This window comes from Sceloporus undulatus, chromosome 5 (genome assembly GCF_019175285.1).
Source record: "Sceloporus undulatus isolate JIND9_A2432 ecotype Alabama chromosome 5, SceUnd_v1.1, whole genome shotgun sequence".
Taxonomy (NCBI): domain Eukaryota; kingdom Metazoa; phylum Chordata; class Lepidosauria; order Squamata; family Phrynosomatidae; genus Sceloporus; species Sceloporus undulatus.
Window position 1 is genome coordinate 150,122,439 of NC_056526.1, and position 27,849 is coordinate 150,150,287.

Genomic DNA, 27,849 nt, shown 5'->3' on the forward strand with positions numbered 1-27,849 from the left:
TGAACGACGCGCATGCGCAGTGCGCGTCGTTGCCTGAGAGGGATGCTGTACAGAAGGAAAAAGACACTGAGAGGAGCGTGATTGACGGGCGATAACGGTCGCGGCCTGCCAGTCAAGAAGGAGAGGTGAGGCGTTGTCAGGCGAAAGGGGGCGGGCGCTGCCTGCGAGGAGAGGGCTTCCCCAACCTGGACCCTTTGTTTGAAACCCCGTTCAGAATAATGCGTTTGGAAGCAGCCGTTATTGCCCGGTCTTCTCCTTTTTTGTCTGGCTCAAGGCTATGGAATTCTGGGAGTTGGAGTTTGTTGTGGGTCCAACTCCAACTCCCAGAATTCCATAGCCTTGAGCCAGACAAAGAGTCAAAGCGGTGCCAAACCGGGTTATTTCTCCAGTGTGGATGCATCCCATGTCTCTGTCTCTCTGGGGAACCGTCCCTGGTGGGGCAGGCGGAGAGGGAGAATGAGAGAGAGAGCAGCACCAATTAGCTGGTCCTCGTATTCCGCCGCCTGGAGGGAGGAGGAGGAGGAGGCGGTTGCTGCAGGAGCAGGAGCAGCAACGCTCAGGGTGTGATCCTTGTGTGTTGTATGTGTATCGGGTCACCACAAGTCAGAAAGGACTCTAAGGCACACAACACACACGGATATACTGTATGTGTGTGCGATATATATCTGTGTGTGTTGTGTGCGTTAGAGTTGTTTCTGACTTGTGGTGACCCTATACACATATACATACTTTAATGACTCTAATGTGTGTGTGTGTAGACATACATATATGTACACACACACATATATATATATATATTAGAGTCGTTAGACTATGTACATATGTGTAGGGTCGCCACAAGTCAGAAACGACTCTAAGGCTCACAACACACACGGATAGAGTTGTTTCCGACAAATTTGGGCCCAAGAGTGTGTTACTGACCTTAGGTCACCCAGTGGGTTTCCATGACTGAGTGGGGATTTGAACCCTTATCTCCAGAGTCAGAAAGAGAACACTGAAACTACTTTGTCTCTGCGCAGTGGCTTTTGACTGGCAGCACTAGAAACAGTGATTCTTGTCCTGAGTGGTTCCAGATGTTATCGGACTTTAACTCAAAGAGCCCTGACTATTGGCCATGTTGCCCATGGGACGGACATCTGGGAGGCCTTTCCCTTGCCATTGAGTAAAAACTACTGTTTCAGACATTCCCTGTTCAAGAAACCTAGGATCTAGCGATTAGGGTTGGTTTTAGAGCCAAACTGTGCTTGTTGGATTTGAATACCTGCTTGGCCACAAAGCTGACCACATACAGTAATCTTCGCTGACTCCCTGCTTAATTGGTATCACAGGACTGTTGTGAGAATAAAATTAAGGGTGAGGGATGGGCGAGAGCCATATATAATACTGTATTCAGACCCTTTGGCAGAAGGGTGGGATCAAAATACATTCAGCCGTCCATAGTCACAGATTCCTTATCCACAGATTCAACCATCCACTGCTTGAAGATATTTTTAAAATATATAAATGCTAAAAAGGAAGCCTAGATTTTGTCATTTTATATAAAGGACACCATTTTGCTTCACAATTGTATTTAATGGGACTTGAGCATCCACAGATTTTGGGACCCGTGTGTTTGTGTGGGTGTGTGTCCTGTAACCAAACCCCAGCTGATAACAAGGGCCCACTGTAAATAAGAAAATGGCGTATACAGTACTAATAAGTTCATTTCTTCGAATACCTGCCTTTATGCACTCAAAGGTCACCATCCATGTACAAGAGGCAGGTATTAGCCGGCTTAGGAGAAACCTAAGGTCCTCAGGAATGAGAAATAAATGTGGGGAAGGGGGAAGCTCAAGAACACAGCATGCTCCGATCCTATTTAAGGTTTTTGGTAATATTGGACAGAAGGAATAGAAGTGAGTAATAAGGACAAGATTGTGGGCTGGGCCACTGAAGAGGTGCTCTCCAAAGTGTAGTATTGTATTTTGGAGCCTTCTAGTTTATAAAGGCCTATATCTGTGTTGGCAAAACTGTTACACACATGCCAGCACTGGCACACAGAGACATCTGAGCAGGCACACCACCATGGAGGGGTAGGGAGGCATGCGCACAGCCAGCCCAGCTCAAGGGTTTTTGTTGGTTGCATCAAGGAGCCCCACTCCTTCCTCTCAGAAACCCTGCATCTCTGCAAGGAACTTCGCTCCCTAGACTCCAGCTGCAGAGTTTCTCCCGGTGCCTCTCAGGTGAGCGGCGCCTTGAGGTTGTTGTGTGTCTCTAAGCCCCTTCTGACTTAGGGGGACGCTATCCTGGGGTTTCCTTGGAAGGTTTGTTCAGAGGAGCTTTTGCCATTGCCTTTTCCCCTGAGGCTGAGAAAGTGTATCCTGACCAAGGTTCCCCTGCAATGGTTTTCCAGTGGTACTACATTTCTACAGTGGGTAGGAATTCAGAAAACCAGCCCTGTTAGTCTGGAATATCAGTATGCACAGGGTATTCTGTGAAGGACATTCAAGGAAAATGTAGGGCGTGATCAAATAAACACTAAAAAAATACCCACTCCAATAAATTTATGTTTCTTAGGTGCGTTACAGACGGCCCAGAAAGGGCAGTCTCGCGCCACTGCTGGTTGCTGCGTCCGGGAACTGCAGCATCCAAACCGCGCGGTTCCCGGACACAGCAAAGAAGGAGCGCGAAAATCGCTCTCCTTCCTTGGCCCTGGAAGAGACGCCACGAGGTGCTAGTCGCGCACTCGCGGCGTCACTTCTGCCAGGCGATGTGCAGACGCAGAGCGTCCGCTATGTCAAAATGGCGGTGGCCGTGTGGAATGGCTGCCGCCATTTTGACATCATTACGCGTGAGGGGCAAGGCGCGTCAGGGAGCACCGCCCCTCATGCATAATGACGGCGCGATGACGGCGCCTCATGGGCCCGTCTGTAACGCGCCCAGGTCATGCTAAAAATGGAGGATATTTAAGGAAGACCTGGCCAAATAAAAGCTAAAAACACTCCTAGAAATGTCAACTCGTGCTTCTTAGCCATGCTCAAAATGGAGTACATTACAAAATAAACACACAAAAAAAACACTTCTATAAATATAAATCCATGCTTATCCATGGTCAAAATGGAGGGCATATAAGCTCAAGACATGACAAAATAAAAGCTAAGAACACCCATATATAAATGTAAATTCATGCTTCTTACCCATGCTCAAAATGGGGGATGTTCAAGAAAAATAGAGGACATGACAATATAAAAGCTAACAACAGTCAGAAATATAAATTCAGTTCATCAGGTTTATTTACATCTATATTACATATTGTTGTGTCTTCAAGATTTCAAGATTTGTTCAGAGGGGATTTTTGGCATTGCCATCATTTGAGGTTGAGAGACTGTGAATTGCCCAAGGTCACCCAGTGAGTTTCCATGGCTGAGCTGGGAATTCAAGCCCTGGTCTCCAGAGGTGCATGCTCAAACTGTTGGCTCTCTTTGTTCTTGTGCTGTGCCTCCTGTGCTTTATTATGCTTGTTGTTGTTGTGTGTCTCCAAGTAGTTTCCAATGTATGGGCCCAGAGCACCCTCCCTCCCTTCCAAGTGCCAGTTCCTGGCAACCCTAAGGTGAAACTATCATGGAGTTTTCTTGACAAGTTTCTTCAGAGGGGGGTTGCTGTTGCTAGCCTGAGGTTCAGATGGCCAATTGTGTTGTTGCTTTGTAGTAAAATACAGGATACTCCTTTGCAGCATCTGAGATTGCTTTCAAAAGCATTTGCAAACTCTGAAAACGAAGGCGGGTTACAGACGGGCAGGGGAGGACGTCTTGGAGGTGTATTTAGCTGAATGCGGAGCCTCCAGACGGCCCGCCCCGGGGGCGTGCTTCAGGTGTTGGAGCTTCCACATGGGGGGCAGTGAAGACGCCTCACCTGGGTCCGTTTCGGACCCGGAGTTTCCAAACCGCCGCCTCGGAGGACGCTGCAAAAAGAGAGGCAGCTTCCTCACGGGCGGCCCAAACCGCGGCTTTTTTTTCCTTTTGCCGCATGAGAGGTGCGCAGCTGCGCAGCTACAGTGCGTGGTTTGGGCCGCCCGTGAGGAAGCGGCAGAAAGCCTATGTGCGCATTTAAAGTGCCCAAGCCCCTTTAAACTTTCCCCCCCGCTCTGCCCAAAAACAATGGTGGTCTCCTGCCAGCTGGTGATCAGCTGGTGTTGGCATCCTTGTCCACTTGCACGTTGCCAATGTCACCAGCATCATGGATGCCTCCTCTCCTTTGGTCCCTGCGCTCCTGCTGAATCTGCAATGCGCAGCCACAGCTGTCTCCGCTGCCACCGCTGTCCCCCTGCCATCTCCCCTCACCTCTTTTGTACATATGTCAATATTTACAGTTTTAGCGTTTTTTATTGTTAGGTGAAAATGGCACAGGAATGTGTGTAGGGGTGCACTTTAAAGTCCAAACTTTCCAAGCAGCGCATGCGTACATGTTGCTCTAGGGTTAGGGTTAGGGTTACGAGGCTTAAAATGCGCCGCAGCTGTGCCTCAGCTTCCACAGCTCCATGGCAGCGGACGTTGCAATTAAAGCTTGACTGCAAACCGCGCATGTCCCGGGAACCCGACCCATTATGCGACGCAGCTGACACGGAGCTTTTAAACCGGCAACTTATATTTGCGGCGTAGCAATTCTGACGTATCGGTGCAGGGGCTTACAGACGGAGCTGTGCAGGTACGCATCAAACAGAAAAGAAGCGGAAAAAAGCAGCACCTTTTTAATGCCGCTTCTTCCCGCTTGGGGCGTGCGGGGGGTGTGTTCATGACGGCATTCAGGTAAAGCCCGTCTGAAGGCTCTACCTTCATGACGTCATGAGTACATCCCTTTTTGCCCGTCTGTAACCCGCCTAAGTATTGTAATGTGCACTGCAGTTTTAATATGGTTCAGATCTTTACCAAAGCAGCTTCCATTGATCTCAGATCAGAATAGGTAGAAAACTTCTGGAGCCATTTTTCATTCTTCCACTTTGAGATATACCGTAGTAGTAACCAAATCTGGCATGTCTACTTAGACAGCATCCCAGCTGACTTTGTGAAAGATCCATTCACTTTCCTACTCGGTTGTCATTAGAGTCTTATGGGATTCTTACACAAGGAATTGAATCACTTTCACCCTGAAATGTGAGTTAATCCTTTTCCTTTCCCTGCTGTGCAGAAACAGTAGTGCTGACTGTTTCTCAGTCATTAGCCTCTTTCTCCTCTCAGTGCCCTTAGTACAGGTATTGCTATTTTTGTATCACTGTTGGCTGTCCAAAAGCAGTAATGGTTATTGCCAGAGGGGCTCTGGTGTGGAGGGTGGGCATGGCAGAATAGGGACCTCACAAAATGTATCCATACCTGGTAAATGTGTCTCAACTCATACACTCTTACCCTTCATTCATTCTATGTTGGCAGCTTTTCCAGCTTTATAGAAAATGGAAATAATAGACCAATGAGTGTAACAAACTGAAGAAAGAATAATGAGTTCCCTATGAATTAGCCTGCGTGCCAAGGTTATGTTTGTTGGCCCTTCACAATAGGTGTTATGGTTCTACGAAATAAAACCAATGAGGGCTAAAAGAAGAGGTGTTTTTATGCTTTATCATCGCCTCTAAAATGCTCCCCTGGATTCTTGCCTGATGTTTGCCTTTATAATCTTTTGTTATCTGGGAAGTGCCTTTTCTTCATTTTCCTACTAAAATTTGTGGTTACATTCTTATAATATATTTTACTGTTTATCATTGGTTTGGTGGTGTATTTTATTATTTCATTAATTTTTCTATGTAACTCAGGTTTGGGAAGGGGGCTAAACAGAGGGGCCAAAAGGGCCAGCCAGCACAGGGTTCTAATTAGAAAGAGACAGCTCTAGAGAAATAAAAATGAAAGGAATAGAATAGACAGTCTCAAGGTATCTCTGATATTTCTAATTCAAAATACAAAGTTTATTGTAACATGCAGTATATTCATTGCATGATATACATCTCTGATACACCTGTTTAATTCTGTATAATTCTATTTAACTTTCATTTCTTCTTCTGTTTTAATAAATTAGAAAGCAAGTTTAAAAAAACAATAATGTACATTACCTTCAAACTATTTCCCCAATATTCCAAATACTATATTTATTGTAAGGACTCTGGATAGTTGACTAGGAGTGAAAACAAAATGTGCTTACAATAGTTGTACTTTACAGGTAGCCAGAATGCAATTTCATTGGGATTGGTTTTGCTTGAGTGTGCTACTATTAAGTTCAATAAGTGCAGAATCTGAAGATTCAGAATCCGAAGTGGAAAATATTGGCATGAACACACAAGAAGCTAATGTTGACAAAAGTAGACCATCCTTAGAGGTAAGAATTTAGTTAATATGCTTTATGTTAAAATATGGGATAAAATTTTTACCATGAGTTAACATAATAAAGTTAATTACAGCTTTGAGAAATCAAATAGCTCTATTAAGCTTTCTGTGATCTTGGATATTATTAAGATATGAAAAGCTATGCATCGTTTAGGTATATTGTAAGATTGTATTGATCAAAGTTTCTGTGGTTTGTGCTTCATTCTTTCCTTTGTGTTTATGCACTCCTTTAATATGCAAATTATTTTAGAGGTTCACTATAAAGTTGTTTTGGTCTTGGCTTATAGAAGGTAATATCCATCATGTTTTTGCCCCACATTCTCTTGTGAGAAGTATGTGTGAGCTTGGTGAACTTTAGAAACCTGAAATAGAAAACCTAGTTGTACTGAGATGAATCGCACCATTAGAACAAGATGTGATGAAAAAAAATGGTAAAACTGTGCCAAATATGTATTGTCCTATTATAGAGATAAGCCACTTCTACTTTATGATGACATTTTTTCTTTCTTTTTTTGCATGTCTGAGCATGGTTGTTAGTGCTTTGCATAGTCCTATCCAGTTTGACAACTGGATCCATATAATCCATTCATATAATGTGAAATAGTAATTTAACATATTAGAGTGTATATTTGATTTGCTATTTTTGTTGTTAAATTTATTTATATCCTGCTCTTCTCCCAAGACTGTCTTACAACATTAAAAAAAACCACCATGCAGTTAAAAACATACAAAACATTACGTTAAAATAGGATTAAATTACTGCCATTCCAGCAGGGGGAAAAAACCAACAACCCTACTTCCCAGCTGACTTTTGCTTTTCTTAGAGGATGTTTAAGTATCAACTGTTGAGTTTGTCTTTGTACTACAGTAATTCATAGTAGTTGTAATGTTTAGAAGCTAGATGATGTGTCATTTAAAATTCAAAATCTAAAAATTTAATTGCTGCTTTTGAGAATATTTTTTTCTATTATGTAACACAAACTTTTAAAATAAATCATATCTTACATTTTTAGCACAAAGTTGCCACCTTTAAAAGGGACTAATTCTAAAAGCATATACATAGTGTTTGCTAAAATCCAAACTGTAGCAAACCTACAGATGGCTCACTTCTTAATCCTATCTTTGCTTCTTATGAATTAGACTGCTTATGAATACTTATGTTACTGTTTCTAAAGAACAGTAGCACTACTCGACTTAATAAAGGCAGCACACTCTAGGAGTTAAAACTATTAATAGTATAATAAAAGTATGGTTTTTAGTATTTAAATGTTCCTTTAATCTAATAATCACAGTAGAATAATACAGCATTGTATCTTTTATGAACATCCATATCTAATATCCTAACTATGTATAACCACTACACCACTCTGGCTCTCATTTAGCAGTTTACTTCGATGAAACTTTTCATGTTACCTTTGCATTTGAAAAGTGCAGTGTTGTATTATAGGACTGACTTAATACTAAAAAAAAAAAGTATTTCATATTCACATATTGTATCTTAATGAGATAGTAAAATGTCAAGTCACCTGCCTTCCCATTCAGGTGAGGGTTTTACTTGTAAGCAGGTAATTCAGGAAATATCTAAATAACTGAAGGTGAAGAGTATGGGGGGGGCAAAATTAAAAGTAATGTGCACACTTTAGGTTCAAATAGTGAGTCTGCCTGGAGCATTGTATTAGCTGCTTACTAAGGAATATTAGACCACAATGATTTTACAGTGAATTACAGATTGCTAAAGGATATGTAGTTGGTTTTCAAATCAGCTATTCAAATGGTAGGAATTCAAGGAGCTAGCTCCTGAAAAAGAGGTTTTACTCCTTAGTAGAATTCTGAGCTTTTTCTAATATTAGGCCTGTTTTCAGTGTAATCACTGTGGCCCTTGCTATCTTGAAAGTTAAAGGACGTGTTACTTTTTAAATTCTTGGAATAGATCCACATCAGTCAATGGGACAAATTAGTCACAAATAACTTAAGTCTCACTAATTTTCAGTGGATCCCATGTGAGCATGACATGCTTCTTCCTTGAGAAAATTATTTGTTAATTTCCTATTATTATTACTTAGATTGAAATGAGTTAAATATGGTTTTTTGTGGGTTTTTCGGACTATGTGGCCATGTTCTATAAGAGTTCATTCCTGACATTTCACCAGCCTCTGTGGCTGGCATCTTCAGAGAATTAAACATGAGTTAAATATGATTTGGAACAGATGGCTAAACATGCAGCAGTATTGAATTATCTTTAAAACTTTTAATATATTTGTCTTTAACATAGGAATTCTGCTTCTGAATATCTTTTTGTAAATATTTTGTAGGTTGTGTACAAGACACCAAAGCCAACTGGAGAAGTCTATTTTGCTGAAACTTTTGACGATACCATGTCTGGGTAAGAGTATCTAAAAGAGAATATTAACTGTTGAAAGTATAAGTTTCAATAAACAGGAAGATCTACTAAATCTAGCTGCTTACTACTGATTTCATTTGCTGATCTGTATGTATGTGTATGTGTGTGTATTTGGCAAATTATTTGTTTTGAAGAGTCAGTGGAAATAGTAAGGAAAAACTGTACACTGTGCAAGGTTTTCTTCCTTTCAAGTGGTTCACATTTTGGAGAAGAACTGTGTTAAAGTAGAAGCACAGTGGCTATCATACCATTAGGGAAAATCTGTTAAGACATATGCCATGTAGTCTTGGAGAGGAAATCTTTAGGACAAAAGAAATAGCAAACCTCAGAGGGTAGAGAGAGTTGTCTAACCTCTGAGGCATAGATCCAATCTTAGATGCCCCCTTCCTTCTATAGCTTCCCTCCACTACAGCCCACTAGGCAGGGAGGCCGTTGTTATGTATCCACAGGATCCACATTGTTGTTGTTGTGTGCTTTGAAATCATTTCTGACTTATGGCAACCCTTAGGTGAACAATTGCAAGATTTGTTCAGAGGAAGTTTGTCTTGACCTTTCTCTGAGACTAAGAGTGTGACTTGCCCAAGTTCACCCAGTAGATTTCTGTGGCCGAGCAGGGTCCAGTGTGGAAACCACTACATCATGCTGGCTCTCTTCCCACCCACCCCAAATCTTCCCCCTCACCTGCAGAACATGTGAAAACATTCAAACCAGCCCCCCCAAAGCTGGTCTAAGTTAATCCACCTCCCTTGCATGCAAGAGGAGTGAACAGGGCAGAGGAAGACTTACTGTGAGAAGAGGGAAGAAAAAGGTCTTTTTCACTTTCACTCTGGCCCAAAACACACAGGCCAAAAGAAGCAGCTTCAGGCCGCTTTGGGGAAATTTCGTTTAGACAACACATACCCCCAAAGCAGTTGGAAGCCTCACCAAGGCCACACTTCAGTCTAAAGGACTGGATCAAAAAGTTTAAACCGACTCCTGGCTGGCGTGGCTTGGAACCAGTGGTGGCAGCCCATTTTGGGAGCAGGCTGTGCGGTTGCCACGGTCCTGGTCCAATAGTGGCTGGAATGGGCAGGATCCACTTTCCTAACCGTCTGCTTCAGTCCACTGTTGACTAGAACTCATATGCCTTAAGATAGACTGGACACTCTGAGAGCACTCTATCATTTGTCATAAGGCAGAAAATAGGAAGCACTACTCTTAATGTGATCTGATCAGGCATTTTCTGTTATCTGAAGCATTGTTTCTACATTTAAATAATTCTGTGCAATATCAGAGAACATAGTTACAATGGCCATGCATAGTAAGTCACCAAGAGGATTCTGGCCTTAATATTTAGGAGTGTGAAGTGGGAAATTCTGAATTTTTATAATGGGCTGTAGAACACTTTAAAAAATTTCTGACATCTACAGTCTGACCATTCTGCCAAGTGAGGATTCTGTCACCTAAAATCTGTAGCATTAGACAAGGCCTTGCTCCAAATCAAATTGCATCAGTTGTCTTACTGAAATGTTAGATAATACCCATTAAACAAACTCCTTTCATTTTGCAGAAACTGGTGTGATCTGTTCATACTGTTTTTCTCAATAGGTGGGTTCTGTCTCAAACCAAAAAAGAGGATACAGATGAAGATATTGCTAAATATGATGGTAAGGCATAAATTGAATGCCTTCCGTGTTCCTTCTTTTCATGTTTTTTCATTTTCTTCCAGGGCTTTCAATGTATATTTCCTTTTATATTGCTGGGAGAGGGGATGTTTCCTTTCTTTAATAGTTCCACTTACGATGTTCCTCACATTTTGAAATCTTTCACATTAATCACCTTTCCCACCAAAAAGATCTTCTGGCATCTTCTATGAGAGGAGACTATCTGGTAAAGAAATGACATAGAAGTCAGATGATATTACTATCCAGGAATAACATCAGGGAAAGAAAGAGACCAACCTGGGTCTACTCATTGGCCAGAAAGGGAGCACTGTAACAAGCCAGAACCTGGAATATTTAAAAAGTAATGCATTAGTCGTTGCATTGCTCCTCTCAAAAGAAGAAAAAGTAATTTGTTACATTGCTCGCTGGGCTGGAGGTGGAGGGTGGAATCTTTCTTTAATTATAACAGTGTCCAGCAGTCTTATTGGCTTTTTAAAAGTTTGAAATAAGGCTCATGTATTGCTTACTGGAGCAAAGGACTCAAGGTCCTCAGATTCTTGTTTCTAACAGTTCAGAGCAATGCAATATGGGTTGGACTGCCAGCTGCACCTCCTGGTATGGCTAAATGATGCAACATTTCAGGCATTCAAGAAAGTATGAGATAAGTTATCATTCATGGAGTTAAATTCACAATTTCAAACTATGTCTTCATTTTGTTTCATTAAATGCCTTAGACACCTGATTGTAGTAAAGAAGTGGTAATGGTGATGAAGATCACTGGAATTACTTTGAAGTCTGCATTTCCCACTAACAAATTTTAAAATGCCTTTGCCATAATGCTGTTTTACATGGAGGAATATTCGAAGTTACTAAGACAGATCTATTGATTCAAGCTTGACAGTTGTCTGTACTGCCTAGCAGAGTTTATCGAAAGATTTCCCTTCCTTAAGTGGAAATGTTGGGGATTCAGCCTGCAATGTTTTGTAGACAAAGTATGTTTTTGCATTGATCTGCTTACCTAGATACCTTAAGTGTCTTGTATATGTGTTGCCCTTGTAAAGTTTTTACTTCAAAATCTCCAGAGAAGTAAATGAATCTAAGAAGAATAATTTTCACAGAACTTTTACTAAAGCTTGACTGTTTTCTTTGTTTGCATTTGTCTTGCTATATTATCTTTTAGGAAGATGGGAAATAGAACCATTAAAGGAAAACATGGTGCCTGGTGACAGGGGCTTGGTTTTGAAATCAGTAGCAAAGCATCATGCAATATCAGCTATGTTAACACAGCCATTTGTTTTTGATAGTAAACCACTGATTGTTCAGTAAGTATATCTTTACAGTTGAAATGGTTTTGCAGATAAACTTCTGTGTTGAGGTTCTGCATTGTATATAAACACCATAGAAATTGTGTATAGTTTTTAAGCTTATGAAACAGATTAAAATGATTCTTTAGGTCAGTTATAGAGGGGGAAATAGAGAGGAGCCAATGAAATTTAATAGTGTTGCACACAAAAGCTAAGTAACTGAAAAATAATAGCTAAGTGAACATTTAATCAGCACTTATTTCTAGATGAGTGTTCTTGTGTTTCTGTTGTGCAGGTATGAAGTGAATTTTCAAGAAGGCATTGATTGTGGTGGTGCATATGTTAAACTTCTTTCCAAAAGTGATGACTTGAATCTGGTATGTAGTCACTGGGAGAGAAAGTGATGAGAAATGTTTTAATTTTGGGAAGGAAACCACCAAAATCTTTGGGTGCTTGTGCCAGTTGTTGTTGGCTAAATGTGCCCTATGCCCTTAAGGGAAATTGATGAAGTCTGCATGTGGTCCCAAATGAGACAACAGTGAATAGTCTAAGGGCCTAATGAGATTCCAGTGGAAGAAAATGCTCACCTAATAAGGTACAAGGAACTAATATATATATAAAGTGTAATTCAATCTTTATATGTACTATACCTATGACACTATTAAGTTACACGTTATATAATACATTCAGAAGATGCAGTGCACCGATGGGGGTAGACCTTTTAACTGAAATATTCACAGTTTATCTGTATTTTTCTGTCACCATTCAATTATATTCCCAATAGTCTTATAAGAGAGAATAAAACACTTGAAATGTAAATACAACCCCCCCCAAAATATAAAACAGTAAGCAGTATTTAAATTGTATCTAAAAGGTGCGGGAAGATACAGCTGCTTTTGTCAGACATTGAAAAGACAATAAAGTTGGTGCCAGAGCCCTTTTTATATGTGTAACTCACTTTTCTTCCGAGTAGTTCAAGACAACAAGCATAGTTCTCTTTGCCCCAGTATTATCCTAACAATAACTTTGCAAAGCAGGGGGTAAGAAAAGTGTAGCCCATGAGAGATCCTATAGCCCTCCAAATTCCCCAAAGACATTATACACCACCCATTAAAAATTAAAGTAAAAATGGGCCATAAAGTGCTCCCAGTGCTCCCTGGAGTGGTGTTATACTTCAAAACACAAAATGTAGTTGGAAGCTAGTATCTAAAAACATTTAAACATACACAATCCCTAATATATTAATATTAAGTTATTGATAGCTTATGCTATTCTCGTCTATCAAAGTACAATCATGTAAATTGAGTAAATATGTTGATTATTAAAAACTTTCCTCATTGGAGATGTTGGGGTGCCATTTCAAGAATTGTGTTATGCTATATTAATATGCCTCCTTGAATGGTTATTTTTAAAGTCTTAAGACTAAATGCAGCCATTCCATTACATATGTCACTGTACCTGCAGCTATTGTGCAAGTGCAGTTCTCCTGTTAAGAATATTACAGGTGAAGAGAGGACACTGAAAGCAGAAAACTATCATTAAAATGTAAGGTTGACTAGATTGTGTGTCAGGTGTTCAATAATATTATTAGGACTGGACAAGTTAGTCTTAAAAGTGCTACCACATTGCTCTTTTCCTTTTTTCCTCCCCCCCCCCCATTATTAGAGAATATGGTGTCATTATTTGAATAAAATTAAAATATTACGAAGCATGGCAGTAGTATTCTACATTTGGAGTTTGTAGACTGGGAAGCTGGCAAGTTGTTTCCAGATGAACTGACAGGATCTGTTTCTAATTCAATATCTACATTAATACCTAAGTAAAATTTTCAAGACAGTTGCAAACAAGACAGTTCTCCCCAGAATTTTCTTCTCTTTAATTCACTGAATAATTGCTGCCATTAACATCAGTTTTTCTGAACATCATTCAACTATACACAATGAAGACTGAGGCATAAAGATCTAAAAGCTGAGGACAAAAACAGGATAACATCTACTGATATAAATAATCCGGCACCAGTGTACATTGTTTAGTCTAAGAGTAATATCTGTTAGTCACAATTACCTTTTTTAACCTCAATACCTTTTTATAAAAGTTAAAAACAGTGATGTAAGTTTTCTAAGAAAAGTAGAATTGGAAAACTCCACTTTTCCATGTGTGTGTGTGTGTACATTTTCGAATGCTCTAAATAATCTGATTTAACAGAAAGAAATAGCCATGTTAGGCCCGTTACACATGGGCTCTTGAGGCACCCCCATCACGTGATAGGGGTTGGCTGGAGACCTAGCGTCCACACCGGCTTCACCCCTATCACGTGACAGGGGCGTAATAATGGCAGCGCCCTATACACACAGGCGCCGCCATTATTACGTGTCGGACGCATAGCATCCGCACGTCGCGCAGTGCTTATGATGTCGCGAGTGCGTGATTGGCGCCTCGAGGCATCAACTGCGCCGCGGGAAGAAGCGCCATTTTGGGGCTTCTTATTTGCTCCACGTGGGAGTCACGCGGTTTGGCTGCTGAGGCTCTCTCGCGGAGCAACCAGCAGCGCCGGCAGACCGCCACTTTTAGGCGGTCTGTAACGGGCCTTAGTTTCTTGCAATATAAAAAGGAGGAAAGGAGGGGGAAGAAAAAAGTGTTAAGCTTTAAAGGTGCTGCCACATTTCTTCCCCCACCCTTTTTTTTATGCTTAATTTGCACATTTCACTTAAATGTCTATTAAAACATAATCAAAGCCTTATGTGGAAATTTTACTTGGAATATTTGTAATGATATAAAGAGAAGATGTATACTTCTTTTGTATTTAAGAAAAATTGACTATACCTGAAAGAATACAAAGTTTTTTAGAAACAGCTAAAGAATCTAATTGTAGTGCTTTTAGCTTCACTCAGACTGCAGTAATGTTTTTAAAAAAACTGAATTTAGTACAACTAGCTGCCCTGAGTCCCAGTTTTGGGGAAAAGGTGGGATATAACTTAAGTTGAGAACAACAACAACTAGTTGAACAATATGTTTCACTGGTAGAGTGATTGCAGTATGACAACCCAGAAAACTATGGAGGAACATAGATGTGGTATGCAAAATTTTCCATGGAAAAATATAGAATTGGAAAGTTTTCTGCAAATAAAATTAAAAAATCCATTCCACATCTTTGGTTAAGGTAGCCTTGTAGAGCAGATAAATGGTGGGAGAAGGACTGAGAAACCTTTTCCTTAACCTTTTAGACAGCTATTTGTTTTGCTCTGCTTTCATACATAGTAGTTTATTTGTGGGGTCTGAAATATTACATTTCAGAGAAAACTTCAGGACTTGCTAGAGATAATAGCCACATGTTGGAAATCTGAAATCAGTTTAGGTTGAGCAAAATGTTGAGTGGTTTGAGAGTCAGACTATGACTCTCAAGACCAAGGTTACATCATCGCTTAGCCATGGAAACCCACTGGGTGATCTTGGGTAAGTCACATTCTTTCAGCCTCAGAGAGAAGGCAAAGGCAAATTCCCTCTGAACAAATTTTGCAAGAAAACCCCAAGGTGATAGGTTCACCTTAGGGTTGCCATAAGTTGGAAATGGCTTGAATACACACTACAACAAAATGTTAAGCAGCTATCTTTTTAGATCTTAAAATGGTTCCTCCTTTCTTTTATCTTCACACTATTGTGCCCATCGTTTTAAGGGGGAACTGAGGTATAGATTAAAATGACTGAGAGCATTAACTCTTTCGCATTATCATTTGTCACAAAGGAGTTAAAACCAAGCTCTTAACAAGTGCCGGAATAATGTCATACAAAATGCTTTTGATCATATAAATTGAATACTATGTTCCTCTTCATCTTACAGGAATACTTTTATGACAAAACATCATACACAATTATGTTTGGACCAGATAAATGTGGAGAAGATTACAAATTGCATTTTATCTTCAGACATAAACATCCTAAAACTGGAGACTACGAAGAAAAACATTCTAAACGTCCTGATGTAGACCTTAAAAAAATCTACTCAGACAGAAAGACCCATCTGTATACTCTTGGTACATTTAAATGCTTACATTTACAAATATAAGATACAGCTATATCCATGACTATTACACAATTATGGGAATGTACTATTGGATATTAGTCAGTTTTGAGAATATTGGGCATTGAAAGAAAATGCACCACTTTGCTCTTCAGTCAGACAATCCTCCCTCTAATTTGGGAAGAAGCAGGATGAGCTGCCATCAGTTTTGGTCTCAAATGAGCAGAGATAAACTATCAGTCCAAAAGTACAGCCCAAATAACTGCTTGCCTTCTTAGGGTAGCACCAGCATCTGTAAGATTACTTTCTTCAGATCAACAAGTAGCCAGCGTTTGCATAAAGGTATGACAAGGAATCTTCTTTTCAAAAGACCTCCTTACCTTTTTGTGGAAAGAACTCTACGCCTGAATAGAGTTTCTATGTGTACAATCAAAATGGTGATACAGTACTCCTCAAAGTCTCCAAAACCAATAATATTAATGTTTAAATTCCATTGTGCAAGATGTGTGGGAATTCTGTGTGATCTAGATTTATGCTTCTATAACCATGGCTTTTGGCCTTGGAACCTCTGGAAAATTTGGGTTTCAAGACATTACCTATGAAACTTTTTGTACTGAAACCATTACTCTTATCTTGATAGATACTCAAAACTCTGCCTCTCAACTTTTATCTCTGCCCCCCCCACCAACGTTATCTTTCTGATGACCATTACTGAACACTGAAAAGCATTTGTAGATTATGGCAGATAAGAAAGTAACTGATTTTGTGTGCAGTTCCTAGATAATCCTAGAATCCTAAAACTTGCTCCTAGAGAGGGTCCCATTAAACACCATGGGCTCTAATTTCTGAATAAACATGCAGAAGATTGTGTTTCATGTGTGTTATGTGCAGTACTTTAGAGGAGTATGTAGCCTATAAAATATTACATTGGCTTAGGAACATTTTGAGAGGAAAAAAGCTAAATCTTATAACTACTGCTAATGGATATTAACCAGATAGCGATTATTTTTTATATTATCCTGCTATTAAGGACTAATGAAACAAACTTTTGTGTACTACTGTTATGTTAATATACAGTATGTATAGCTAAATATCAACCCCTTTCACATTAAAGTAGCAAGACTAAAAAAAACCCTCATTTAGAATCGCATTCCTTTCATGTCAATAAGTCTGTTTGATTCCAAATAGATGTTTATATTTTCATTTCTGTAATAAACTGAACTGTTGAAAATCATGTTAAACTTTAATTCAGTGCTATGACAGAAATGCATCCAAAATAGACTTAAAGACCATTCTTACTATAATGATGTAAATTCTATTAAAATAGTTTTGTTTTAACATTTGTCTAATTTTCCACTTCACTTATTTTGTGTTCTAGTGCTAAAACCTGATGACACATTTGAAATATTAATTGATCAAACAGTGGTCAGCAAAGGAAGTCTCCTGGAAGATATGGTTCCCCCTGTGAACCCCCCCAAAGAAATAGAAGATCCCAATGATAGAAAGCCAGAGGACTGGGATGAAAGAGCTAAAATTCCTGATCCTGATGCTGTCAAGCCAGATGACTGGTAAGAGAACCAGGAACATACTGTATCCCTTCCATCTTCCATCCTCCTTGCCTCTCTCTACCCCATTGCTTAATAGTAAACAAACTTTCTTTGGTTTGCATTTTGACTTTATGGGAGTGGAAATGACTTTTGAAGAAAGTTTTTGAGCTGTTAAGATTTGTAGCTGGAATATACTATGGTGTCTTTCTCCTGATAGCAGTAATTTATATAGTGGAATAGGAACTTCTGGAACATTTCAGTTATGCTAATTTTTATAGTATATCATCTTAGATATAACTGTGAGGGCATGCAGACTGACAGCTTGGAGTGGCCTGAGGACGCTCCAGTCTCGGTCACGTCCCAATCAGCAACCACATAGCCCAGTCCCAATCCGGGACGCTGCCATGATCCTGAACAGAATGCCGGCAAAAAGCAGATGTTCCTGCTCCTTTTATATCCTGGCTTTTCCCAGCCGGGTGCACTCTTTGCGTGGCTTCCGGCTACTCTAGGTAGGGGCATGTGTTGTCTGCACGACGCATGCCCAGAGTAGCTAGAAGCCACTCCTTCCTGCCTAGCTGTTTTGGGCCTGTGCCTTGGAGACTGTGTATACAAGAGTTTTTGGCTCTAAAGAGATATATACCATATATACTTGATTATAAGTCAACCTCATGTATAGTTGAGGGTGTGTTTTGCGGCCAAAATTAGTAATTTTGTTATGACCCATGGATAAGTCAAGGGTAAAACCTAGAGGCATGTAATAAAGGAACTAAAGGATGAAGCAAAGAGAAACCATGCCAATGAACTTACAAAGTTCCAGCAGGCTTAACTATTTATGCTCAAACAAAATGCTGGATGAATAAGAAAGTAAAGGGGGTTCAGTGTTTCTCCAGGAATGGTTCCTTTTTTACTTGAATTAAAGAATAATTTTTACATTGTCTCATGGATAAGTCGACTCAGGTTTTTTGGGTCAATTTTTTGACTAAAATTTCTAGACTTATACATGAGTATATACAGTACTTTGATTTAATGATTAAGAAAAATTCAGCTGTGCTTTGTGTATGTATTACTATGCTTTGTGTATGTATTACTATTGTATTACCATCTTCTGGTAAATTTGTTCTGTAACTTAAAGGAATGAAGATGAGCCACCCAAAATAGAAGATCTTGGTGCTATTAAACCTGAAGGTTGGCTTGATGATGAACCAGAATATATTCCAGATCCTAATGCAGAAAAACCAGAAGATTGGTAAGAATGTCTATTTGTGGTGGTAACATGTGTAAGCATTTTAGTATAAGTTTTGATTTGTCTTTTAGTTGGTTTTATAAAATATTCATGATATATATAATATTGCTATCTTTCAATTATCTGTTTAAGCTTCCTTGAAGACTAACACAAAAGATGAGATAGAATTTTTAAACAAATACTGCACATTTGAATGAGAAAATCAATAGACATTATACCCCAGCATGTGTATGTTAGATTGCTTGCTTAATCTAATTGGCCCATCCAAGTCCTGGATCTCAAATATATGTTTTCCACATTTGCCTTGACGATTCAGCAATAATATATAAATAGCATGCCTAATTATAAATAAATAAATATTGATTTTATTGATACACCAGCAAAAAAGTATTAAGGAAGTTAAGAAGACAGGACACAAATCTCTTTCTTTATTATCTTTTATATATAGTGGTATAGTTCAGTGTCACAGTGAATGGCAATTAAAACTTAAAGATTTGGGGAAAGTGTAATTGTAAGTTTGATTATCTAAAATGATGCAAGTCGTGACGTACAAAAAATTGATACACATGTAGTTAATGCCAACTTTGTATTTTGAACTGTAATTTCATCTACATTTCATTTAGAATATTTATACCCTGCTCTTCTACAACAAAGGATCCTATTAGCTGCGTCTGCAGCAGAGGAACGACTTGGATAGTAGTCTTACTCTGTTGCAGCTCTCTTACATTGTCGGTGTGTGGGGATTGTATGCTCATGGACTGTGTTCCCCCCCCCCCCATGAGCACCAATGTTATTCTAATCCCCCTCGATGATGTATATTGTTATCCCAGCTATAGTATGGTTTTTTATGGTTTTATTTTGTTGTAGTTTTGTATAGTCTTTGGTTGTTTATGCCGGGTTTCGTTTGTACAGAGGGTGGGTTTGCACTTTGTTGGGATATTGTTGTTACCATTGTTTTGTGAACTTTGAATGTTGGAAACCGCTGTGATCTGTATTGGAATAGCGGTATACAAATAAAAATTTTATTTTATTTATTATTTAAAGGTTCTCAGAGTGGCCTGAATTTGTAAGAAGAAAACTATTGATAGCTCCACTAACACCAAATGTTTAAAGAATATTTCACTTTAACCTGAAATCTAGTAGATGATTCACTTTTGTTTGAAGCTGGTAGAAACAATGTGCTGGAATAATTTAAAATATATAGGATAATATATATACAAGAAGGAGGTGGTATTTGTACACGTTTTCTTTTTTTTAGGGATGAGGATATGGATGGTGAGTGGGAAGCTCCACAAGTTTCTAATCCAAAATGTGAGACTGCACCTGGTTGTGGAACATGGACACGGCCCATGATGACCAATCCAAAATATAAAGGAAAATGGAAACCACCTATGATAGAAAACCCTAATTATCAGGTAATAGCAAGATAAAACCTATTCTATTGAATTATTGCTATTTTATAATAGTACCTCTCTTTTTTCAGTGTGCCCGGTAGGGCAGTGAGAGAGTAAAGGGTTTGGGTTTGAATGTAGTGGAATTCTACCATTTTTGTGTGGAAACGTGGGATAAAAATAATGCAAGAATTCACTTGATGTGGGAGTAGGTCTTATTAACCATAGGGGGACTTTCAACTAGGTAAACATGTATAGGATTGTACAATTAGGTTGGGTCCATCCCAGAATTTAATTAGAAGTCTTCAGTGTAGCCACTGAGGTAAATATGCTATTTTCCCAAATCCATTAATTCAGCTTAATTGGGTGACAATTTTAGCTGTTTGAAGTAATATTTTTTATTTATGTTGAGCCTCTCAGTGCTATAAATTCTCATGTGAACAGCAATTGAAATAGAAACAGTAATGGGTGTAGCATCCACGATAAGGAGGAAGGAGGAGGCTTCTCAAATGTTTTGTTCTTTCTTTTTAAACTTGGGCGTGAAACAGACAGCCCTTCTGCAGCAGCTTCCCAGTGGCTTGGGGCACATTGTTTAGACGATGCACACCTCCAAGCAGGCAGAAAGCTGTTGTGAAGCCACCTGCCTGACCACATGGCGGGCAGCTTTGCAGTGTCCCTGCAGTGCAGCGTTAGGAGTACTGGATTCGTCCCTGCAGTTGACATCTCAAGTAGATGCGATGGCCAGGAGTGCTTGGTACCAGCTTCGGCTGATACGCCAACTGCGACCCTACCTGGGCTAAAGGGACCTTGAAACAGTGGTACACGCTTTGGTAACTTCTCACTTAGATTTCTGTAATGCGCTCTACATGGGGCTGCCCTTGTACCAAGTCCGGAAGCTTCAGTTAGTACAAAATATGGCAGCCAGACTAGTCATCAGTGCATCTAGGTTTGACCATATAACACCTAAACTGAAAGCTCTGCACTGGCTGCCTATTTGCTTCCGGGCACAATACAAGGTGTTGGTTATCACCTGTAAAGCCCTACGTGGCTTGGCCCAAGTTACTTGAGGGACCACATCTCCCTATATAATCCGCCCCGCACACTCAGAACATCCAGGAAGAACTTATTGGAAACTCCATCGTCCAAATACTTCTCCTCTTCCCAAAGGGCCATTACAATAACGGCCCCGCGGAGCTGGAACAGCCTTCCGGAGGAGCTCCACCTCATGACCTCTTTGGAAACATTTAAAAAGAGATTGAAAACCGTACTCTTTTGCCAAGTGTTCCCCCCCCCCCCCGAGGAGTGATGTCTACATGACCAATATGCCTGCCGACAATGATATTTTGTCTTACCCCTGGATGTTGGATACTGTTGGATTGTTGTATTTTACTGATGTTTGTATAGATGTACCATTTCATGTTTTTATAGTGTATTGTATTGCATTGTATGTATTGATTTTAGTAGTCTGTAACCCCACTTCGATCCTTTGGGAGAGGCGGGGAAACACAAATTTATTATTATTATTATTATTATTATTATTATTATTATTATTATTATTATTATTATTATTTAGACACCACACGCCATAGGACCACCAGAAAGCGGCGGTGGTGGAAAAGCTGGCGTTTTGCCAGCTCAAAAAGGAGTGGCTTTCTGTCACTTCTTTATGTGCCAGTAAACAGCTGGGTTGGAACCATGGCTGACTTAATTTCTCTATAAGTACTGATGCAACCTATCATGCTGACTTAGGACTATTGCAGATTGGTTTAAAGAAGTGTCAATTCTCACAGTATAACTGCTTGGGTTTTACCAGCTGTTGTCATCTCCACATCCACTCATTCAATTCTTTTTTGTAGTCGTTTCATAATTAAAAACAAACCCACACAGGGTGGGAATAAAAGGTTGCACTGGGTGCTGGGATTTATGAGAAAGTTGTTTAGGACAATAGAAATGCTACTTGGTTATTTTTTAATACCAGAGAACTACAGCAGTATTATCACAGCCTCCTAATATATTTGTCTCATTTGGAAGAACTCATAGTTAAATGCCCCATCTTTCATATAGTTGTTCTGTTTTGTTTTCTCCTCTTGCAGGGGATATGGAGTCCTCACAAAATCTCTAATCCTGATTATTTTGAAGATTCTCATCCTTTCAAGATGACTGCTGTCAGTGCTATTGGTTTAGAGCTTTGGTCTATGACATCAGATATCTACTTTGATAACTTCATCATCTGTTCAGAAAAGGAAGTTGCTGACCGATGGGCAGCAGATGGCTGGGGTTTTAAAAAATTGGTTGCTAGTTCCAATGAAGTAAGAACTTAATACATCTTGTGTCCCAAACATGTGATTTTTGCAAGATTGCAATCAACATTATAATTTGAAGTTGAAGGCTTTCATGGCATCCATAGTTTTTTGTGGGTATTTCTTGCTATGCCAACATTCTCTGAAGATGCCAGCCACATGCTGGTGAAACATCAGGAATAAACTCTTCTAGAACATGGCCACATAGCCCCCAAAACCCACAAACAAGCTAAACATTATATTTGTTGATATCATGGTTTAATAGCGATACACTGTTTCCCATTGTGTGAGAAATAAAGCTTAAAATTATTTATAAAAAGCAGAATAGAACTGTTGAGAAGTTAATTATTTAACCCTATACCCACAAACTTTCTTTTATGTGGCTCTGCTGTGTAGGCTATATTTCAAAGGCAGGAGCTGGCAAAACCACCTCTTGAGTATTCCTTGCCTGCCTAAGAAAACGCTATGAAATTAATGGAGTTGTCATAAGTAAACAGGCAACTTGAATGCACATACACATGCAGTCATTATGACAGTGAGCGACTGTGCTATATGCTGGACTACATCTTGTCTTCCTTTATAAGAATGCAAAATGACCTTGTAGCACCTTTGAGACTAACTGAGTGAAAGAAATTGTAGCATAAGCTTTCTACATCTGAGGAAGTCTATGAAAGCTTAGGCTACAGCTGCTTTCATTCACAGTCAAAGGTGCTACAAGATCCCTTTGCGTACTTGATATTCCAGATTAACACAGCTATGTCCCTGAATTCCTTTATAAGAGTTAGCCATGTCGTGTCTTAATATAAAAAGGTCAGTCTTAATTTTGTGACAGATTTTCTGTCTGTACTGTGCACTAAGAATTTGGCAACATTACTGTGCAAACATAACTTCAAAATATATCCAGATGTTGGAAAGTTCAAAATAAAGTGTGGTGATCATTTCACAGGTATGAGTGTGTTTGACAAATTGGTGTGCATTTCATGCTAGTTATGGCTAGCTGCTCTTTGAGCCATGCAGTTCAACAGCATACTTGCGTTTTTTCACAGTAAAGTAAACATGGAGGGCCTAAATACTCTGAAGCTACCAGATCTGATCTTGGAAGCTAAGTAGGATCAGCGCTGGTTAGTACTTGGATGGGGGACTAATGAATACCACGTGCTGTAGGTTATATTTCAGAGGGGGGAACTGGCAAAACCACCTCGGAGTATTCCTTGCCTAAGGAAACGCTAGGAAATTTATGAGGTCACTATAAGTCAACAGGCAACTTAAATGCATGCATACAAACACACATGGCAAACTGATGATTAGTCTTTAACACTTGGCATTCCTGATTGTTATGCTTTTGGATGAACGGCTGAAAATGTATGCGTGCAATTTCTAGTGCCCTAGACCACTTTCATTTCCCTTCCTTTTTTTATAGTTCATTTTCTGTTAATCCTATTTATGCTTTTTCTTTCAGTGGTCATTTTTGCAAATTTTATTTGATGCTTACTTGTGAGGATGTTATTAAACTTTGTTCAAAGAATGTAGAGGGGAAAGAAACAATAGAAAGATTCCTCAGTGCAAGGAATATTTCTTAATATTTTATAAATCATTTCAAAGCTGTGAAGGACTACATATGATTCCAGTAATCTTAGTACCTAAGGTACTGTTATTGCTTAACTTGGTCAGTTCCAGCTCCCACAGCAGACCAAAATCACAGCTTTCTAGGATGCCCTAGATACTGAGATTTTACTATACTCGTTTGAATATATGCCTAGATAACTAATCAAAGTAACCTTTTGTTGATTTAATGAGATACAAGGAGGGATAATGGTGGCTTCTGTGGTATGTGATGGTTCGTATGCCTCTCTTTGCCAGTTTTGCTCAAAACTAATACAATATTTAATGAATGCCTTGAGATAAAAGCTCCACAAAAAGACAGCACATTAAACAATTAATATTTTATAGCAATAATAAACAATGCAAATTGTATGTTGTTTTCTTTTGCTTTCTTATCTATCTAGCCTGGAATGTTTAGTCAGTTGGTGACTGCTGCAGAAGAACGCCCATGGCTTTGGATTATTTACGTCTTGACTTTAGCACTTCCTGTTGGATTGGGCATACTGTTCTGCTGGCCATCCAAGGTACATGGAGAACTCATCTGACATCCCCATTTTCTTTTATTTAGACCGAGAAAGGGAGGCGGTGTGTCTCCAGTTTTTCAGTTTCCCTGTCATAAGTCTTTAGTGTAAAAATCCACCAGAGTAAGAGGAAAAGAAAATTTGGCAATCATGCCTCTCTGACCTTAAAATATATGTGCTTTAGTATTTAAATCTGTTCACTTCTTGTACAATTCTCTTTCTGTTTTAGAAAATAGATGAAGATGTGGAGTACAAAAAAACTGATTTAGCCAAGCCACTTACAAAAGGACAACTAGAACAAGAGATGAATGTAAAAGATGAAGAACTAGAGAAAACAAATGAAGACACTGGTGAAGGTAGGAAGAACCTCTGGCTATACTCACTAAGGCTATGGCTATGATAATCTAACTAAATAGTTGCTGTTTCTAAGTAGTGGCTACACAGTTCAGGCTGGAAAACTACAGTTAAACATAGAAGTTCAAATCCAATTTTTAGTGTCAATTAGAGTAAAATTGTCAATTAAAGATATTTACTTACCCTTCAACACTTGATTATTGCTGTATTTTAAAATATGAAGGTGCTGAAGATGAAGATTATGAAGATGAAAATGAAACTGCTGAAGGAAGTCATGAAGAAGAAGAGAATAAATCTGTCTCAGAGGAAGATGAGGTGAAGTTTCATATAATTAGTTTTATTTAGAAATATGATCTAACAAATATGAAAAGTTGAAGCCTTGTCTAACAGTGAGCTTAATAAACTGCTCCTCCCCTTCTAATACAAATTCTGTGGAAGACAGAGTTGTGCTGGACTATAAAAGTCATAAATGCCATCACCATGCTGAAAGTGTTTTTGTGTAATAGTCATGACCTAGTAATTTTGCAAGCAGTTTTCTGTTGCTTTTGCTTGAAGGCTACCAAATTGTCATTCCATTTGTTTTACTTGATATAATGTATTCAAGTCAGAAACTGTGTTAAAACTCATCTTGTGTTTCCAAAGAACCCTGGTATTCCCTATCAGCAGTTCTTCACTAAGAACATTCTACAGTGGCTGTAGGGTTTCCCCAGAATGGGTAGTTTCAACAAAATTTAGGAGCTTGCTTTTGGTTTATGTGAGGAGATTGAATCCCAGAATTCATATAGACTTGCACGAACTACATTTTGTTACAACATGCTCCAGAATGGTCTGCAGTGTACAAATATTCTATGGCAGATATGTCAGACCTACTCAGTAGATAATGTGGGGATGTTTCTATATAGATAAATTATTTTAGGTTGGGAAGGTCTCCCAAACTTCAGCTTCCCTTGCCCACTTCTTTTTCCATAGTTACATTCAAGAAATGGAAATTTAAGAACTTAGAAACATGAGGAAACTTTATTAATAAATGTGAAGTCATTTTTTTCTTCCTCGGTGTTTCCCCCTATTTCAGGCTAAGGAAGTATCATGTTAACACAACAGTAGAATACCTTAAGAATCAAACCTAACATTTAGATGCACTTTAGGTAAAGAATATGAACCATGTTGTATTTTGAAAAGCTGCTTTGACTGTATATTTTCTCCCACACAGATGAAAGAAGCAGATGAAAGCACAGGATCTGGTGATGGACCATCAAAATTAGTACGGAAAAGAAGAGTACGAAAGGACTAACATTTCCAGTTAATATTGATGGTTCCTGGTTTCAGAACACAGACATAAGCATGCTATGTTGGCTTGTCTAACAGTATCCAGGTTGTTGAGTCTTAAATTAAAAGACTGAACTTCACTTATACTTCTGTTTCCCTTTTCGAGCCCCTCCTAATCTTGTAAGATTTTTCCTTTACTTAGAGGAAACACCCCTATTTGTGAAATTACCTGTTCCTTTACTTCATAAAATAAAAGAAAAACGGCGAGATGAATTATTTATTGTAAATATGATTTGAAGCTATTTAGATAATAAATATTGTTTGGAAATAATTTTGGCTTCAAAATTTTACCTTTTAGAAAGTTCATGTAAATTGGAATATATTTTTTCTAGCTGTAGCACAAATACTGCTTCTACTGTTTTGATATAAAGGAATATACCATTATAACATCCACTGAGGGATGTCTTGATAGAACCAGTTGACAACCATGTCTGTGCTGAGCTGAATTTAATAATTGTGTTTATTTATTACATTAACATTTTTACTGTAAAGTCTACTTATGGTTTATTTGTCATGTTAGTTTGACATTTATTACAGTTGCTGCTGTTTCTGTTTCATAGACAAACACATTGTCATTAATTGATGCAACAGCATGTATTTTACTTTTAAATGCAACAATGTTCATGATATTCAAGTAAAATGGTGTCTGGGAGATTTTCATATTTTTATAGTTTTGTTTCAATTCAAAATGGCGTAACTCATTTACAAAAAAAATGCTAAAATTGCCTCCTGAATAAAAATATTTAATAGTCTCTGCTGCTCAAGTTAAAAATTCTATGTTATTGAAAAGGTTCACCAGATAAGTAAACTAGTCATCATGTGGTACATCAGCCTTACTTAAGCTGTCCTTCAAATATATGGTACTGTATTGGAAGTCAGCTCTCATCAGTGTAAGGCTGCATGCCTTGTAGCCCTGAGAGTTTTACCGTAGTCCAAAATATGTATCTAGTGGCCAGCAAGTTGAGAGCTGCTGTGAAGAATGCAGTCATACAGTTCTTAATCCAGGCCTGCACAACATATGGCCCAGGGGCCGCAAGCGGCCCGCCAAAGAATTTTGAGCGGCCCATGAAGATGTGGAACAACTTCAAGGCTCTTCTTCTGCTGCTCGGCCTTCTCCTGAGGAAAAAGACATGCAGGGGAGGAGGAAGGGCAACTCTAGCCCTGCAAGGCTCCTCCGCAGCTTGGTTTTCTTCTGAGGAGAGGGCTGGGCAGAGGAGGAGGAGGTTGGAATTAATATTAATAATATGTATTATTATTAATTACTAATAATTAATATTAATTAATTAATATTTAATTAAAACCTATATGCGACCCAAAGAGGTTTAGCTTATTTTAATTTTGGCCCCTTCCTACTGCCAAGTTGTGCAGGTCTGACCTTCACATTCACAGTGGCTTGTGGTATCTTCCAAGTTTCAGAATAGCATTTGCGCTTCCAGAAATAATTTGTTTCAGGGACTACATTCCTATTATACTAAACTACATTTAAAAAAAAAATTAACAATGAATTGCTTACAGATAACAAGTCAAACCAGTTGGTTTTTCCCATTTCTGATGTTTCTCTTCTATCCCTTTTCTCAGCTGCTACTTCCGGGATGGCTTGATGGTTTAGGGTTTGGATGTAACATGCCATGGTTTAAACAAACCAGAGTTTAGTAGCAAACACAAAGCATGTTTTTTTTATTTTGGTTTGCATCTGTTTGTCAGTTTAGTTGTGAAGATAGGTTTGGATCCAGTAAGCCTGAATACAGGTAACCATAATTTGGCATGCTATTGTTTATTGAATTTTTCAGATAAGTAACCGTTTTAATCCCTTGCAGCATAAAAAAAGAGAAAGCTAAGGGGAGAACAAAAGAAA

At 38.9% G+C, this 27,849-nt stretch overlaps 1 protein-coding gene across 1 annotated transcript; it reads left to right on the top strand.

Moving 5' to 3' along the window:
* Window positions 1-27,063, top strand: CLGN (calmegin). Its single transcript, XM_042470668.1, has 15 exons — window positions 1-125; window positions 6,181-6,336; window positions 8,657-8,727; window positions 10,333-10,391; window positions 11,569-11,710; window positions 11,988-12,069; window positions 15,531-15,723; window positions 17,089-17,278; window positions 18,390-18,503; window positions 19,759-19,915; window positions 21,985-22,200; window positions 24,198-24,317; window positions 24,544-24,670; window positions 24,892-24,983; window positions 25,879-27,063. The coding sequence occupies exons 2-15, from the start codon at window positions 6,190-6,192 to the stop codon at window positions 25,957-25,959; spliced, it is 1,791 nt and encodes a 596-aa protein (XP_042326602.1). The 5' UTR covers window positions 1-125; window positions 6,181-6,189; the 3' UTR covers window positions 25,960-27,063.
* Window positions 27,064-27,849: the final 786 nt, after the last annotated feature.